Source organism: Ursus americanus, chromosome 27 (genome assembly GCF_024610735.1).
Source record: "Ursus americanus isolate L20-20 chromosome 27, mUrsAme1.1.p, whole genome shotgun sequence".
Taxonomy (NCBI): domain Eukaryota; kingdom Metazoa; phylum Chordata; class Mammalia; order Carnivora; family Ursidae; genus Ursus; species Ursus americanus.
In genome coordinates, this window is record NC_142153.1 from 7909034 (window position 1) to 7926270 (window position 17237).

Here is a 17237-nt window from a genome sequence, read left to right on the forward strand (position 1 = left end):
AGATTTTATTTATTTATTTGTCAGAGAGAGAACACAAGCAGGGGGAGTGGCAGGCAGAGGGTGAGAGAGGAACGGGCTCCCATTGAGCAAGGAACCTTATGCAGGACTCAATCATGACCTGAGTTGAAGGCAGACGTTTAACCAACTGAGCTACTCAGGCACCCCCAAATATAGTAATTTAAAACAATTATTTGATTTTGTTCATTTTGTCCATTTTGTGTGTCATGAATTTGGGGAATTTGCATTTTGTGTCGCAATGTAATCAAATTTCAAATAGAGAAGATGATTTTCAACAGAATGTATGTTCCAATAATAAGAGTTGCAAGAATTAGTATTCTAAAAGGCCAGTCAGAATCTCACTTCTATACATTTTATTGATCAATTACATTACTAAGGTCAACCTGAAATGATATGTGTGTACTCAAAATCTGCTCTAATTATCATAAATTTAGGTTTTTATATTAAGTCTGGCCCTAAGCATCATTGGATATGCTGGATTACTCTAAAACCCGTTCCTCTTTGGGCAAAAAAAAAAAAAATTGAAGGAAACTACTTCAGACTTCTAGTTATATTTGGCCAATAGGAATAACTGGATAACATTCGGAGAGTCGGAAAAATGAAATATTCATGATATTTATCCCCCTGCCTCTGCAGCATCTCCAATAGTGGCTGCCTATGCTCCCTTCCTGCACCTTATGCTAGGCAGTACCTCTCCCTATGATTTAGATCCTGGTATGTGTAGCCCTGACTGTAGTTACATGTCATGAAGGTGCCTCAGATTCTGGTTCAAGTAATACCACTCTTTTCATTGTCCTTCTAGACCTAAGAAATGGTAGTGGATTGTTCTGTTGCCTCACAGTTCTCTGATTGGCTTTCAACTCTGCCATTATGTGTTAGCTGATGCCTTATATTGAATTATTTCTGTGTGAAGGACAAAAGTGATTTCTATTTTGTTGCCTGGGTCTTTACTGATATATCTTATTTATAATGTTATGTTACATATGTTATATTACTCTCTACAATAAAACATAAACTAACTTTACATGTCTTATTATTTGATATCCATACATAATCTAAATATAGATTGGTAGGCAAATAAATAAAAAGTTATTTATTTTGTTAAATTTAATAAATTAAAATATCGTTTTAGTTATGTTTTCAATTTGCTATTAATACTTACCAGAACTGGGTAAGCCAGGTGCAGGTGGGAAATTGCCACTGTCAATACTCCCACCAATCCAGGAATCGTCATTAATTTGGCAATTAGGAGGTAAATATGAGGGATTACAATGACAGTTCTTTTTATTATTGCATATCTGAAACCAGGAGAAGTATCACGTTATGAGATGGGTGGCAATAATTATTTGTGTTCCAGTAGAATTTTAAAATAATACTTAGGTTAAATAAGGCCAATCTTCTTATGTGGTTTATGAATATATAAATGTGTGTGTGGTGTGTGTGTGTGTGTGTTTATGTGTTTGCTTTCTAGGATTATTCTCAATGATTTCTATTCTCACATCGTATTGTTGGTACTTACACCTTGTTCATGGCATTTTCTTGGAGTACAATCATAATTCAAGTACCCGGCATCTATACATTCTTTATTCTTGCAAACCTAAAATGAAAATAAGCCAAAGTAAGTTAACTGAAATAACCTCTGTATTTGATATTTCACTAAAAGTGTTCTATATTATTCTCATATGGGTATTCATTTAACAATAAGTGTTAATGCACTGATTAATTTATAGTGTTATTATGTTTCCAACACTAGAAGAGATTCTGATTATTGGATAGTAAAGAAAACAACAAAAGTATCCTCCCTTCTTATACTGGGATAAAAGGTACAGACATGAAATTTAAAAAAAAAAGTGAAGATAAGTATGTCACAAATACTGTAATAAAAAATAGTGTAATGAAAGAATAAAATACAGGGAATTTACCTGATATGTGGAGAACAATTTTAACCTCCTGATGAGGTCTGGATGTTAAATAGGACTTAGTCAAGAATAGAAATGATGTGTGCCTGAGTAGCACAGTTGGTTAAGTTTCAGGGTGGCACAGTGGTTAAGTGTCTGACTCTTGGTTTCAGCTCAGGTTTGTGAAATTGAGCTTGCATCAGGTTTCATGCTCAGTGTGGAGTCTGCTTGAGTTTCTCTCTCTCTTTACCTCCTCCCATAAATAAATAAATAAATAAATAAATAAATAAATAAATAAATAGACAAAGTACTTATAGGAAAAGAAATAATACTTAAAATGACCCTACACTGATAGTATAGAAATTTGAGAAATATTAACAGCAATGTAGCTGCTACACAGAGAATACCCATTCAATCCTTAATTCACTATATAATTGAGTCCTACAATGTGCCTGCCCTGAAAACACACCAGTGAACAACAACAACAACAAAATCTCATATTGTTCATATTGCAATCAAAGATACAGAAATACACAAATAAAAAGGACAGATGTGATGTGATAAAAATTGTTATGGCAGAATTGTGTGGAGCTTTACATTCTTAAGCTGAAAGTCAGCCTATAACCTACAAGCAATTGGTTGTATTTAGGAATTTTACTGGAAGATGGAAAGCTGATAAAAGTAGGTTTTGGAAAAGTGGATGGAAAGGGCAAGAGAAAATGTAGAGACAAATTAAGGTACCATTATAGCAGTCCAGGAAAATGATAACCATAGCATGAAATTGAGTGGCTGTGGTGTAAGGAAAATCCGTGGTTATATCTGAGATATAGTTTAGAAGTTTAATCTACTGAAGTATAATTATGGATTTTATATGGAGGATATAAAGAAAAACAGATCAATAACACCAAGGTTTCTGGCTTATCTAACACTCTTAGTGGTGGTCCAAACAAATGAGGTAGGGAAAGCTAAGCAGAAAGCTCAAAAGTATAGCAATTATTTTTTGAAACTTCTTTCAGCTATGCTTCATATTTTTTTAAAAAATTAAAAATTTACTGCCCTCATGAGTGACATGGTAAACCAAAGAACATGTAATTGGATATATTGCTTTTATAAAAATACTTTCTAAATAATATTGTCAATATTTCTTTGGTATTCTTTTCTCTTAAAAATATATGATCATCATATACTATTTTTTAAGATTTTATTTATTTGCTTATTTGAGAGAGAGAGAGCACAGGAGAAGGGGAAGGGGAGACAGAAGGACAAGAAGACTCCACGCTCAGTGCAGAGCCCAACATGGGGCTCAATCTCATGATTCTGCGATCATGACCTGAGTTGAAACCAAGAGTCAGATGCTTAACTGAGCCACCCAGGTGCTCCCATAATATACTAATTGTTATAGCTCTGTTTAAGACTTAGAAGGAAATATACTGATTATAAATACATGGCCAGGTTATTCTAAGGGATTGTGGTAATAGTATAAAAATTCTAGGTCTGGATACAGACTAGTGTTGCTATAGTAGAAATATATGTGTTCTGTTAAAATGATGCCTTAACATCTAACTAGCCCTTGGGCAGAGAAGTTAAATATATAATTTGCAGAGCTGCATCCAGAAGAAGATAAACTTAAGTCTCAGAACCATTAAATAAATTCACCACATTTAGAGTGGAACTTGCTTGAAAGAAAAAAGTTGAGAGGAGATTATTGGCATTATGAATATTCTGTTCGTGCAATGGATTTTTTTTTCTTTTGCTTGAACATGCTTACTTCAGTTATACCATGCAGAAAGGCTAGGGGAAAACACTATCCAAAGTGGAGAGCTAGCTACAAAACCGCAGAAGTTATTTATCACCATATTATAATAATATAAGTCTTTGAAACAGATTTTTTAAAACTTAGCTGGAGATAAGAAAAAATTATGCACCTTCCAATTCCTTTCACTATGGTAGAATAAGATTCTATAGAGATCTTCTTGTATAGAGAACTTAAAATAGGGAATAAAATAAATTATGTACACATAGTCTTTAAAGAGAACACATGGCTATACCAGAGACAAAGTAAAAATTATTTTTAGGTTCACAAAATATGAGACAATGTGATTCCACAAAACTAACCAAAAATTGAAGCCAGTATTCCTCCAGTGGCCATCAATGACTAAACACATAATCTTTAAATGATCATGTTTACCCTACACCAGTGACAGAATGACAAGAAGACTTAACCAAATACTGAAAAAATAATCTGGAGAGTATCATCAATAAAATGGTGCGCTAAGAATTCCCAAGTTCTTGCTCTCCCTTGGAGATATTGTTAAAAAGAAGAAGAAAAGCTGGCTAAAATAACCAATGGGAACTCTAGAAAGTCAATGGTCTACAGCAACCAAGAAAATGCCCAATCAAGAAATAGCCACATTCAAAATCATAGAAAATGTGTGGGTTTTTTTTTTTGTTTGTTTGTTTGTTTTATCAAATTTGCCCCACTCCTTCCCCAGCATGGCACAGTCTTGGTTTGGAGGAGGAAAATGCTGAGTTCACAATTATTTCCCTCGAACTGAAGGGAGCAAAGGAAACCTTATTTTCAATATTATTATTTGCCTGGGAGCTGCCTGAAGGACTGGTCTCTGTTTAACCTAACTTGAATCTCAGATAGGGAGAAGAAATGAACACTGCTCAGGAAAGCTGCAAGGAGACTAAGACAGAAGATCAATAAGAAAATAGAGGACTTGAACAACACTATATACCAATTGGACCTAATAGGCATATATAGAACACTGCCTGACAACAACAAAATACACATTTGTCTCAACTGCACATGGACATTGCATATATAGTCCACATTTTAATCACAAAAAAGTCTTAATAAATTTAGAAGTTTGAAATCATACAAAGTATTTTTTCTGAGTAAAGTGAAACTACAAATTAAAAGCAGAAGGAACACTGGAAAATTGAAAAATATGTGGAAATTATCACATTTTAAATTTAAAAAGTTGGTCAACAAAAAGACACAAGAGAAATTAGAAAATATTCTAATGGAACCAATGAAACAAATGAAAACAAAAACACAATACACCAGATTTATGAGATGCAGGAAAATCCTGCTGACAGTAATTTTTAACTATAAATCAACATCTTTAAAAAAAGAAGTATTTTAAATGAACAACTTAAACTTGCACCATCAATCAATAAATAATGAATGAATAAACAAACAAACCGAAAGGTAACATAAGGAAGAAAATAATAAAGATTAGAACAGAAACAAAAGGAAAGAATAGAAAAAATAGAGAATAAAAAATTAGAGACCAAAAAAATTGAAAAAAACTTTTATGTAGAATGACTAAAATAAAGAAAGAATATTCAAATAAATAAATTACAAATGAAATTGGGGACATCGCTATCAATTTTACAGAAATAACAAGCTTTATAAGATAAAAAACTGAGAGCCAACATTTGGGTAAGCTAATAAAATGAACAAATATTTAGGAACACCCCATCTACCAACACTGAATGATAAAGAAATAGAAAGTCTGACTAAATGTATAAACCATAAAGAGATTAATTATCACAATCCTTGAAACAAAGAAAATTCCTGGACCAGATACCTTCTCTGGTGAATTTTACCAAATATTTACAGAAGAGTTAAATCATATCAGGTGTGGAGAGAGGAGAGAAACAGATTCTCACACCAGAAAGGTAAGGCAAGGGAAAATCACATGGGAAAGACAAATCCCCACAACATTTGGCTTTGACAAACAGAGGGGCATAATTTCACAAGAGTTTTCAGTCAGTGGGGTTTAACACTTGGTAGTTTAAAAATCACTGGGATTGGCTCTGGGAGAGCCAGGAAGGTGAGAGGAAATTTGAGTCCCTGACCTTAAAGAGATAGCACAACAAACAGCCCCATGGAGATGGAGCATAGAAAGCAGTTTTAAAAACACAGGGGGTATACAAGAGGGAAATTTATTTACTAATCTCAGAGCCTGAGCTGGAGGGGAGGGACTTCTCCAGGAACAACAGAGCTGGCAGCTACCATTTCCCTCCTCTGCCCCACAGCCTAGATACACAGATACCTGTGGGAAACAGTGCAGCACCAACGCTAGTTTGCCAGTTTGCTAACAGGTCACCTTGCCCCTGCATTCTCCTGCAGACATGCCCTTTTCAGCCCTGCCTTATCTCAGATTTCCTCCCATAGCAGCCCCACACAAACCTTGCTAACACTGAACATCCTGCCCCTAAGTTCTCCTGCAAATTTGCCACTTCCAGTCTGCCCTTGATCAGTGCCCATCCAAAATGGTACCACAAGCCTGGCAGTATGCAAGTCATCCCAAAAAGGGCCAGTGCCACTCCAAAGTGACTCCTGCTCTGGGGAGAGAGGAAGATAATCCCACACATACTAGTCCCATTTTAGCCCCAACAGTGGGCTGGGGGCAAACATCTGGTCTGACTGCAGGCCCTGCCCACAAAGCTTCTCAGGGAAAGTGTCCTGCAGTTTGGTGTTAACACATCTCTGAGAAATTCCTGATCTGACCCAACTCGAGCCCAAGTCAACACCACATTGGCCCCCTAACTGCATAGGGACCAAACCCAGGCAAAGAGAACTAAGGCAATGAAGGCAAAAGCAGCTCAGCCATAATAGTAAGGTGCATACAATGAACATAGGAGATATCCTTTATGCATCAGGTTCTAATAAACAGGGGACATTGCACTGCAGGGCTCAATAGGACCTCTTCTTCATAAGGCCTCTACTTTCTGGAGCAGGACACATAGCTTCCTTTCCTAACACATAAAAACAGACACAAAGAGGTAGACAAAATGAGGAGACAGAGGATTATGTCCCAAATGAAAAAAAGGGACAAAATCACAGCAAGACACCTAAATGAAATGGAGAGAAGTAATATGTCTGAAATAGAATTTAAATTAATGGTCATAAAGATATTTATTGGCTTGAAAAAAGTGTCGAGGACATCAGTGAGACCCTTAACAAAGGGATAGAAAATATAAAAATGAACCAATCAGGGATGAAGAACTCAATATCTGAAATTAAAAATACACTAGATGGGGGCACCTGGGTGGCTCAGTCGTTCAAGAATCTGCCTTTGGCTCAGGTCATGATCCCAGAGTCCTGGGATTGAGTCCCACATCCAGGTCCCTGCTCAGCGGGGAGCCTGCTTCTCTCTCTCCCTCTGCCTCTCCTTCCTCTCCCCTTTCCTGCTCTCTCACTCTCTCTCCTCTCAAATAAATAAATAAATAAATAATTTTAAAATACACTAGATGGAATAAATAATAGACTATAGGAAGGAGAAGAATGGATCAGTAACCTGGAGAAAAGAGAAATGTAAAGTGATCAAGTGAATGAGAGGAAAAATAATAATAATAAATTAAAATAGACTTAGGAAATTCAGCAACACCTAAAAGAGTAATCACATTTGCATTATGAGATCCCAGAAAGAGAAAAGGTGGCAGAAATTTATTTGAAGAAATAATGATAGAAAACTTCCTGAATCTAGGGAAGGAAACAAAAATCCATATCCAAGAGGTACAAGCAACCCCCACAAAAATCTATCTGAGAAGGTCTACACCAAGAGACATGGTGATTAAGATGGCAAAAAAAAAAAAAAAGAATAATGAACAGAATTTTAAAAGAAGCAAGAGAAAACAGTTATATACAAGGGAAACCCCATAAAATTATCAGTTGCTATTCAGCAGAAACTTTGCATGCCAGAAGAGAGGGGAACGATATAGTCAAAATACTGGAAAAAAAAAAAAAAAAAAAAGGTTGTGACCACACTCTATCCAGTAAGCCTATCATTCAGAATAGAAGGAAAGACAAAGAGTTTCCCAGATAAACAGAAGTTAAAGGAATTCATGGTCACTAAACCAGTTCTACAAGAAATGTTAAAGGGGACTCTGAGTGGGAAGGAAAAACCATAAGTAGGAGTAAGAAAAGTAGGAAGCACAAAAGCAGTAAAAATAAGTATATCTATAAAAATGAGTGAAGAGAGGAAGGCATGTGATGTAATGAGCACCGGGTAGTATATAAGATTGATGAATTACTGCCCCTACTTCTGAAACTAATAATACTTTATATGTTATATAATTGAAATTAAATTTTAAAAATAAAATTTAAAAAATGAGTCAAGGGATTCACAAAATAAAAGGATGTAAAGGATGATATGATGTACCTAAAATTTAAAGAGAGTAAATAATGGGTTCAATCTTAAGCAACCATCAAATTAATATAGACTGCTGTATGCAGAGAATGCTATATACAAACATAATGGTAACCATGAATCAAAAACCAGTAATACAGCTGCATAAAATAAAAAGGAATCCAAATATATCACTAAAGAAAGCCAGCAAATCATGAAAGAAGAGAGCAAAAGAAGACAGGAACAGGAAACAGGAACAGAGAAGAATTACAAAAACAACCATTAAACAAGTAACAAAATGGAAATAAGTACATAGCTATCAATAATTATTTTGAATGTAAATGGACTAAATGCTCCAATCAAAAGATACAGGGATGGGTGGCTCAGTCAGTTGAGTATCCAACTCAATATTGGCTCAGGTCATGGTCTTGTGGTTGGGATGGGGTCCCATGTCAGGCTCTTTGCTCAGGAGGGAGTCTGCTTAAGGATTCTCTTCCTCTCCTCCTCCCCCCATTAACACACACACTCTCTCTCTAATAAATATTTTTTTAAAAAAAAGATGTTGAGTGACAGAATGGATAAAAAAGCAAGACCCTTCTATATGCTACCTACAAGAGACTCATTTCAGACCTAAAGACACATGCAAATCAAAAGTGAAAAGATAGAAAAGCAATTATTATGAAAATTGAAGTGAAAAGAAAGCCACAGTAACAATACTTATATTAGACAAAATTTTAAAACAGAGTGTAATAAGACACAAAGAAGGACAAAATATAATCATAAAGGAATAATCCAACAAGAAGATATAACAATTCTAAATATGTATGCAACCAACATGGGAGCATTCAAATACATAAATCAGCTAATAACAAACACAAAGGAAGTAATCAATAGTAATACAATAATAGTAAGAGACTGTAACACTTCACTTACATCAATGGATAAATCCTCCAAACAGAAAATCAACAAGGAAACAGTGGCTTTGAATGGCACATTGGATCAGATGGATCCAACAGATATATTCAGAATATTCCATCCTAAAACAGCAGAATACACATTCTTTTCAAGTGCAATTAGAACATTGTCCAGAATATATTATATATTAGAATGAAACAAATCTCAACAATTTCAAAAAGATCAAAGTCCTATCATTCATCTTTCATCTCTTCTGATTACAATGCTAGGAAACCAGAAATCAACCACAAGAAAGGTCTGGAAAGAACACAAATAAATGGAGATTAATTAACATGCTACTTAACAACAAATGGGTCAACTAAGAAATCAAAAAGGTAATTAAAAAATACATAGAGACATATGAAAATGAAAACAAAATGGTCCAAAATCTTTGAGATGCAGCATAAGCTGTTCTAAGAGGAAAGTCTATAGCAATAAAGGCCTACCTCAAGAAGCAAGAAAAATATCAAATAAACAACCTAACTTTACACTTAAAGGAGCTAAAAAAAGAAAACAAACAAAACTCTAAACCAGTAGAAGTAAGAAAACAATAAAGATTAGAGCAGGAAAAAAAAAATGAAATAGGAACTAAAAGAACCATAGAACAGATCAGTGAAACGAGGAGCTGATTCTTTGGAAATATCAACAAAACTGATAAAACTTTATCCAGACAAAGAAAAAAAATGAGGACTCGAATAACAAAATCAGAAATTAAAGAGGAGAAATAACAACTGACATCACAGAAATACAAACGTTTATGAGAATATTATGAAAAATTATCACCAACAAATTGGACAACATATAAGAAATGGATAAATTCCCAGAAACATATAATCTCCCAAAACGGAATTAGGAAGAAATAGAAAATTTGAAAAGATGGAGAGCCAATGAAATTGAATCAATAATTTTAAAAAAAGAACCTCCCAACAAACAAAAGTTCAGGACCAGGGGCACCTGGGTGACTCCTTTGGTTAAGTGCCTGCCTTTGGCTCAGGTCATGACCTTGGAGTCCTGGGATTGAGCCCTACTTCTGGGGAGTCTGCTTCTCCCTCTTCCTCTGTCCCTCCTCCCACTCATTTTCTCTCTCTCTCTCAAATAAATAAATAAAATCTTTAAAAAAAATTGTTCAGGACTAGACAACTTCACAGAGGAACTCTACCAAATATTTATTATTTACTTATTTATTTATTTTTGGAGATAATGGTTATGTTTATTATCTTAATTATGGTAATGGTTTCAGGGATGTACACATATGTCCAAACTCATCAAGTTGTATACATTAAATAAGTAAAAATTTTTGTATATCAGTTATACCTCGATAAAGGCTTAAGAAAATTAAATTAAGTAAACTGGATCTCCCATTTGGCCTCAGCTCAGATGGTCCACTCTTTAGCTCTCCTTGTCCTGGCCCACTTCTCAGTCACTTCTATATCCACCTATGCCATACTGAAACCAAGAGTAAATTGGGAAATTAAAACTTGAGAGATTGAAATTCCCAGAATCCAAACAGAAAAACCCAGAAAAGGGAAATTGGAGCATGTACCTGATCAACTCTCATTTTTCTCACCTCTACCTCTTCCACAAATCCCCTTAAGTTTTGCTTTGAAAACATTTCCCCTAGCCTTGCCCTCCTACCAGCAAGTAACAAGAGTTGTATTTTTCTCTATCTTGATGAAAATGTTAAAATATGACAGAATTCTATGCTCAGGGATCTTTCATATTTAGTTATTAGATATTTTATAGCAAGTGAAAAATTTTGTAAAAATGGTTTTACCTAGATCTCAAGATTTACTTGAAAATCTCATTTTGTTTTTGTTTTAAAGAAGAGTTAATACTTATTCTTCTCAAACTATTTCAAAAAAAAAGTAGAAGAGGAAGGAAAGCTTTCAAATTCATTCTATGAGGCCAGCATTACCCTGATAACCAAATCAGATAAAGACACACACACACACACACACACACAAAAGTGAGAGAGAGAGAGAGAGAGAGAGAGACAGAGAGAGACAGAGAAGAGAGAAAGAATGAGAACTACAGGTCAATATTTCTGATGAACATAGCTGCAAAAATCCTCAAGAAACAAACAAAAAAATCCTTAACAAAATGTTAGCAAACTGAATCTAACAATGTATTTTAAAAAATCATTCACCACAATCAAGTGGGATTTATTCCCAGGAGGCGAGAGTGGTTCAATATTCACAACTCAGTCAATGTGATATGTCACATCAATAAAAGAAAGTATAAAAATCATATGATCATTTCAATAGATATAGAAAAATCATTTGACAAAGTACAAAATCCACTAATAATAAAAACCCTCGGCAAAGTAGGTGTAGAGGAAACATATCCCAACATAACAAAGTCCTTACATGAAAAACCCACAGCTAACATCATCCTCAATGGACTGAAGCAAGACAAAAATATCCAAACTCACTACTTTTATTCAACATAGTGCTAGAAGTCCTAGCCACAGCAATCAGACAACAAAAAGAAATAAAATTAGTAAGGAAGAAGTAAAACTTTTACTATCTTCATATGACATAATACTGTATATAGAAAATTATAAAGAATCCACCAAAAAACTACTAGAACTGATGAATGAATTCAGTAAGGTTACAGGATATAAAGTTAATATGCATAAATCCTTTGCATTTCTATACACTAATTAATTATATACTTCATTAAGTAACAGAAAGGGACATTAAGAAAACAATACATTTAGGACTGGGGAAGATGGCGGAGGAGTAGGGGACCCCTTTTTCAGCCGGTCCCCTGAGTGGAGCTGGATAGGTACCAGACCAGCCTAAATAACCACGGAACCAGCCTGAGACGCAGGAAGATACATCCGGATCTCTACAAATGAACATCTCCAGCACTGAGGATTGAGGTACAAAGCGGGGAGCCAGGAAACCTCGCATAGATATCGGAAGATAAATGGGAGGGGGAGGGAGCCGCCACATTCAGGCGCCGGGAAGCGGCAGCCACCTGCACGGGGGAGCGGGCAGACTCATGGACGGCACCCGCGAGAGAGCAGACTGAGACCGTGAGCCAGGATCGCGCCCACCAGGCATCTCGGGGAACACCAGAATCCCGGTGCGCTCACGGGATCCAGACTGAGACCAGGAGCTCCTGGAGCGTGCACGGGGCGGCTGGCGGGCCACCTGCATGGGGGAGCGGGCGGACTCGCAGTCGGCACTGGTGAAACAGCAGACTGAGACCCTGAACCGGGTGCGCTCGCCACCAGGCTTCTCACGGAACTCCAGAATCCCGGTGTGCTTACCGGGCATAGACTGAGACCGGGAGATCCAGGAGCATGCGGGGAGGCTGGCAGCATTAGAAACACAAAGGACAGAGACGCGCTGGCCCTGGAAGTGAGGGCTGGGACGCTGGGTGTGGGGCACACATCCCGGGACGCTGCAGGCTTGAGCAGCACCAAGAGTAACAGAGTTAAAGTGGCCAGAACATCAGTGGAGAACGGGCCGCAATCCCTCTGTTCTGTGACAATGCAGTCTCTGCTGCTCTGACTCTCGGAAGAGGAATAGCCGACCGCCAGGGAAAGCCGCCAGAAAACAAAAGCCTGGAAATACCGGCTCACGGTGTGCCCATCCCCATCCCCCCTCGCAGGGGACACGGAGACTGTACCCAAACAGGGTTGCCTGAGTATCAGCGCAGCAGGCCCCTCCCCCTGAACACAGAAGGCAGGCTGAAAAATCAAGAAGCCCACAACCGGGGGCGCCTGGGTGGGGCAGTCATTGAGCGCCTGTCTCCGGCTTACAGCGTGATCCCGGCATTCCGGAAAGGAGTCCCTCATCGGGCTCCTCCGCTGGCAGCCTGCTTCTTCCTCTCCCACTCCCCTGCTTCTGCTTCTGTTCTTGCTGACTGTCTCTCTCTCTCAGATAAATAAATAAAATCTTTAAAGAAGAAGCCCACATCCCTAAGATCCCTATAAAACAAGGGGCACAGCCTGGGACCCAGTCAATAATTTGGGCTCTGGACAACCCTGCAACCTCTCCTCATCAGAATGACAAGAAGGAGAAGCCCCCCCCCCCCAGCAAAGAAAAGACAGTGAGTCTGTGGCCTCTGCCACAGAAATAATGGATATGGATGTAACCAAATTATCAGAAATGGAATTCAGAGTAACGATGGTCAAAATGATGAGTAGAATTGAAAAAAGTATTAACGAAAAGGTTACTGAGAATATAGAATCCCTAAGGACAGAAATGAGAGCGAATCAGACAGAAATTAAAAATTCTATGAGCCAAATGCAGGCAAAACTAGAGGCTCTGACGGCCAGGGTCACATAAGCAGAGGAATGGGTTAGTGAATTGGAGGATGGGTTAATAGAGGAAAAAACCAAAATAGAAGCTGCTCTTAAAAAAATCCAAGCCCACGAATGTAGGTTATGGGAGATTACTGACTCAACGAAACGATCCAATGTTAGAATCATCGGCATCCCTGAGGGGGTGGAGAAAAAACAGAGGTCTAGAAGAGATATTTGAACAAATTGTAGCTGAAAACTTCCCTAATCTAGCAAGGGAAACAAACATTCGTGTCCAAGAGGCAGAGAGGACCCCTCCCAAGCTCAACCACGACAAACCTACGCCACATCACGTCATAGTGCAATTCACAAATATTAGATCCAAGGATACAATATTGAAAGCGGCCAGGGCAAAGAAATTTCTCACGTACCAAGGCAAAGGCATCAGAATTACGTCAGACCTGTCTACACAGACCTGGAATGAGAGAAAGGGTTGGGGGAGCATTTTTAAAGCTCTTTCAGAGAAAAACATGCAGCCAAGGATCCTTTATCCAGCAAGGCTGTCATTCAGAATTGATGGAGAAATAAAGACATTTCAGAATCGACAGTCACTAGCCAATTTCGTAACCACGAAACCAGCCCTACAGGAAATATTAAGGGGGGGGGGTTCTATAAAAGTAAAAAGGCCCCAAGAGTGATACAGAACAGAAAGTCACAGCCAATACAAACAAAGACTTTACTGGCAACATAGCATCATTAAAATCATATCTCTCAGTAATCAGTCTTAATGTGAATGGATTGAACCTTCCCATAACGCCACAGAGTTGCAGATTGGATAAAAAGAAATGACCCATCCATTTGCTGTCTACAAAAGACTCATTTCGAACCCAATGATGCATTCAGACTGAGAGTAAGGGGATGGAGTACCATCTTTCACGCAAATGGACCTCAAAAGAAAGCTGGGGTAGCAATTCTCATATCAGATAGATTGGATTTTAAACTACAGACTATAGTTAGAGATGCAGAAGGGCACTATATTATTCTTAAAGGAAGTATTCAACAAGTGGATATGACAATTATAAATATATATGCTCCCAACAGGGGAGCAGCAAGATACACAAGCCAACTCTTAACCAGAATAAAGAGACATATAGATAAAAATACATTAATAGTAGGGGACCTCAACACCCCACTATCAGAAATAGACAGAACACCCTGGCAAAAACTAAGCAAAGAATCAAAGGCTTTGAATGCCATACTCGACGAGTTGGACCTCATAGATATATATAGAATACTACACCCCAGAAACAAAGAATACTCATTCTATTCTAATGCCCATGGAACATTCTCAAGAATAGACCATGTTCTGGGACACAAAACAGGTCTCAACCGATACCAAAAGATTGAAATTATCCCCTGCATATTCTCAGACCACAATGCTCTGAAATTGGAACTCAACCACAAGGAAAAATTTGGAAGAAACTCAAACACTTGGAGACTAAGAACCATCCTGCTCAGGAATGACTCGATAAACCAGGAAATCAAAAATCAAATTAAACAATTTATGGAGACCAATGAGAATGAAAATACAACAGTCCAAAACCTATGGGATACTACAAAGGCAGTCCTAAGGAGGAAATACATAGCCATCCAAGCCTCACTCAAAAGAATAGAAAAATCTAAAATGCAGTTTTTATATTCTCTCCTCAAGAAGCTGGAACAGCAACAGAGGGACAGGCCTAATCCACGCACGAGGAAGCAGTTGACCAAAATTAGAGCTGAAATCAATCAAGCAGAAACCAGAAGTACAGTAGAGCAGATCAACAGGACTAGAAGCTGGTTCTTGGAGAGAATCAATAAAATTGACAGACCACTGGCAAGACTTATCCAAAAGAAAAGAGAAAGGACCCAGATTATTAAAATTATGAATGAAAAAGGAGAGGTCACGACGAACACCATTGAAATTGGAAGGATTATTAGAAATTTTTATCAACAGCTATATGCCAATAAACTAAGCAATCTGGAAGAGATGGAATCCTTCCTGGAAACCTATAAACTACCAAGATTGAAACAGGAAGAAATTGATTTCTTAAACAGGCCAATTAATTATGAAGAAATTGAGTCAGTGATAAACAACCTTCCAAATAACAAAACTCCAGGCCCGGACGGTTTTCCTGGGGAATTCTACCAAACATTCAAAGAAGAAATAATACCTATTCTCCTAAAGCTATTTCAAAAAATAGAAACAGAAGGAAAGCTACCAAACTCATTCTATAAGGCGAATATTACCTTGATCCCCAAACCAGGCAAAGACCCCCTCAAAAAGGAGAAATACAGACCTATTTCACTAATGAATATGGACTCCAAAATCCTCAACACAATCCTGGCTAATAGAATCCAACAATACATTAAAAGGATTATCCATCATGACCAAGTGGGATTCATCCCTGGGATGCAGGGGTGGTACAACATTCGCAAATCTATCACTGTCTTAAATTTTATCTAGAAACAAAAATTCAGAAATCATATGATTCTCTCAATAGATGCAGAAAAAACATTTGACAAAATACAGCATCCTTTCCTGATTAAAACCCTTCAGAGTGTAGGAATAGATGGCACATTTCTCAAGATCATAAAACCCATCTATGAAAAACCTACAGCAAATATTATTCTCAATGGGGAAAAGCTGGAAGCCTTTCCCTTAAGATCAGGAACACGACAAGGATGCCCACTCTCGCCACGATTATTCAACATAGTACTAGAAGTCCTCGCAACAGCAATCAGGCAACAAAAAGGTATAAAAGGTATCCAAATCGGCAAAGAAGCAGTCAAACTGTCTCTCTTCACAGATGACATGATATCTATATGGAAAATCCAAAAAAATCTACTCCCAAACTATTAGAAGTTATAGAGCAATTCAATAATGTGGCAGGATATAAAATCAATGCTCAGAAATCAGTTGCATTTCTATACATGAATAATGAGACTGAAGAAAGAGAAATTAGGGAATCCATCCCATTTATAATAGCACCAAAGACCATACGTTACCTTGGAATTAACTTAGCCAGAGACGTAAAGGATCTATATTCTAGAAACTATAAATCACTCTTGAAAGACATTGAGGAAGAACCAAAAAGATGGAAAAATATTCCATGCTCATGGATCGGAAGAATTAACATTGTTAAAATGTCCATGCTACCCAGAGCAATCTACACTTTCAATGCTATCCCTATCAAAGTACCGATAAATTTTTTTAAGGAACTGGAACAAATAAAATAGTCCTTAAGTTTGTATGGAACCAGAAAAGGCCCTGAATTGCCAAGGAACTGTTGAAAAGGAAAAACAAAGCTGGGGGCATCACAATGCCAGATTTCGAGCTCTACTACAAAGCTGTGATTACAAAGACAGCATGGTACTGGCACAAAAACAGACACATAGACCAATGGAACTGAAGAGAGAACCCAGAAATGGACCCTCGGCTCTTCAGGAAAATAATCTTTGATAAAGCAGGAAAAAACATCCAGTGGAAAAAAGACAGTCTCTTCAATAAATGGTGCTGGGAAAATTGGACAGCTACATGCAAAAGAATGAAACTTGACCACTCTCTCACACCATACACAAAGATAAACTCCAAATGGATGAAAGCACTCGATGCGAGACAGGAATCCATCAAAATCCTAGAGGAGAACATAGGCAACAACCTCTACGACATCGGCCAAAACAAACTTTTTCATGACACATCTCCAAAGGCAAGAGAAACAAATGATAAAATGAACATGTGGGACTACATCAAGATAAAAAGCTTCTGCACAGCCAAGGAAACAATAAAAAAAACTAGGAGGCAGCCCACGGAATGGGAGAATATATTCGCAAATGATGCTACAGATAAAAGACTGGTATCCAAGATCTACAAAGAACTTCTCAAACTCAATATGTGAGAAACAAATAAACAAATCATAAAATGGG

General features: G+C 37.4%; 1 protein-coding gene across 2 annotated transcripts in view; it reads right to left on the reverse strand.

The window, feature by feature from the left end:
* The window catches only part of ADAM2 (ADAM metallopeptidase domain 2), a 123058-nt gene that overhangs the window by 5864 nt on the left and 99957 nt on the right, over positions 1-17237 (reverse strand). Inside the window, exons 17-18 of one of the 2 annotated variants that reach the window (XM_045779188.2) lie at positions 1538-1615; positions 1187-1316 (exon numbers count right to left, since the gene is read on the reverse strand). In XM_045779188.2, coding sequence (XP_045635144.2) covers positions 1187-1316; positions 1538-1615 — 208 coding nt within the window. Of the gene's footprint in view, positions 1-1180; positions 1317-1537; positions 1616-17237 lie in introns of both variants that reach the window. The other variant, XM_087856324.1, reaches the window with a different exon arrangement.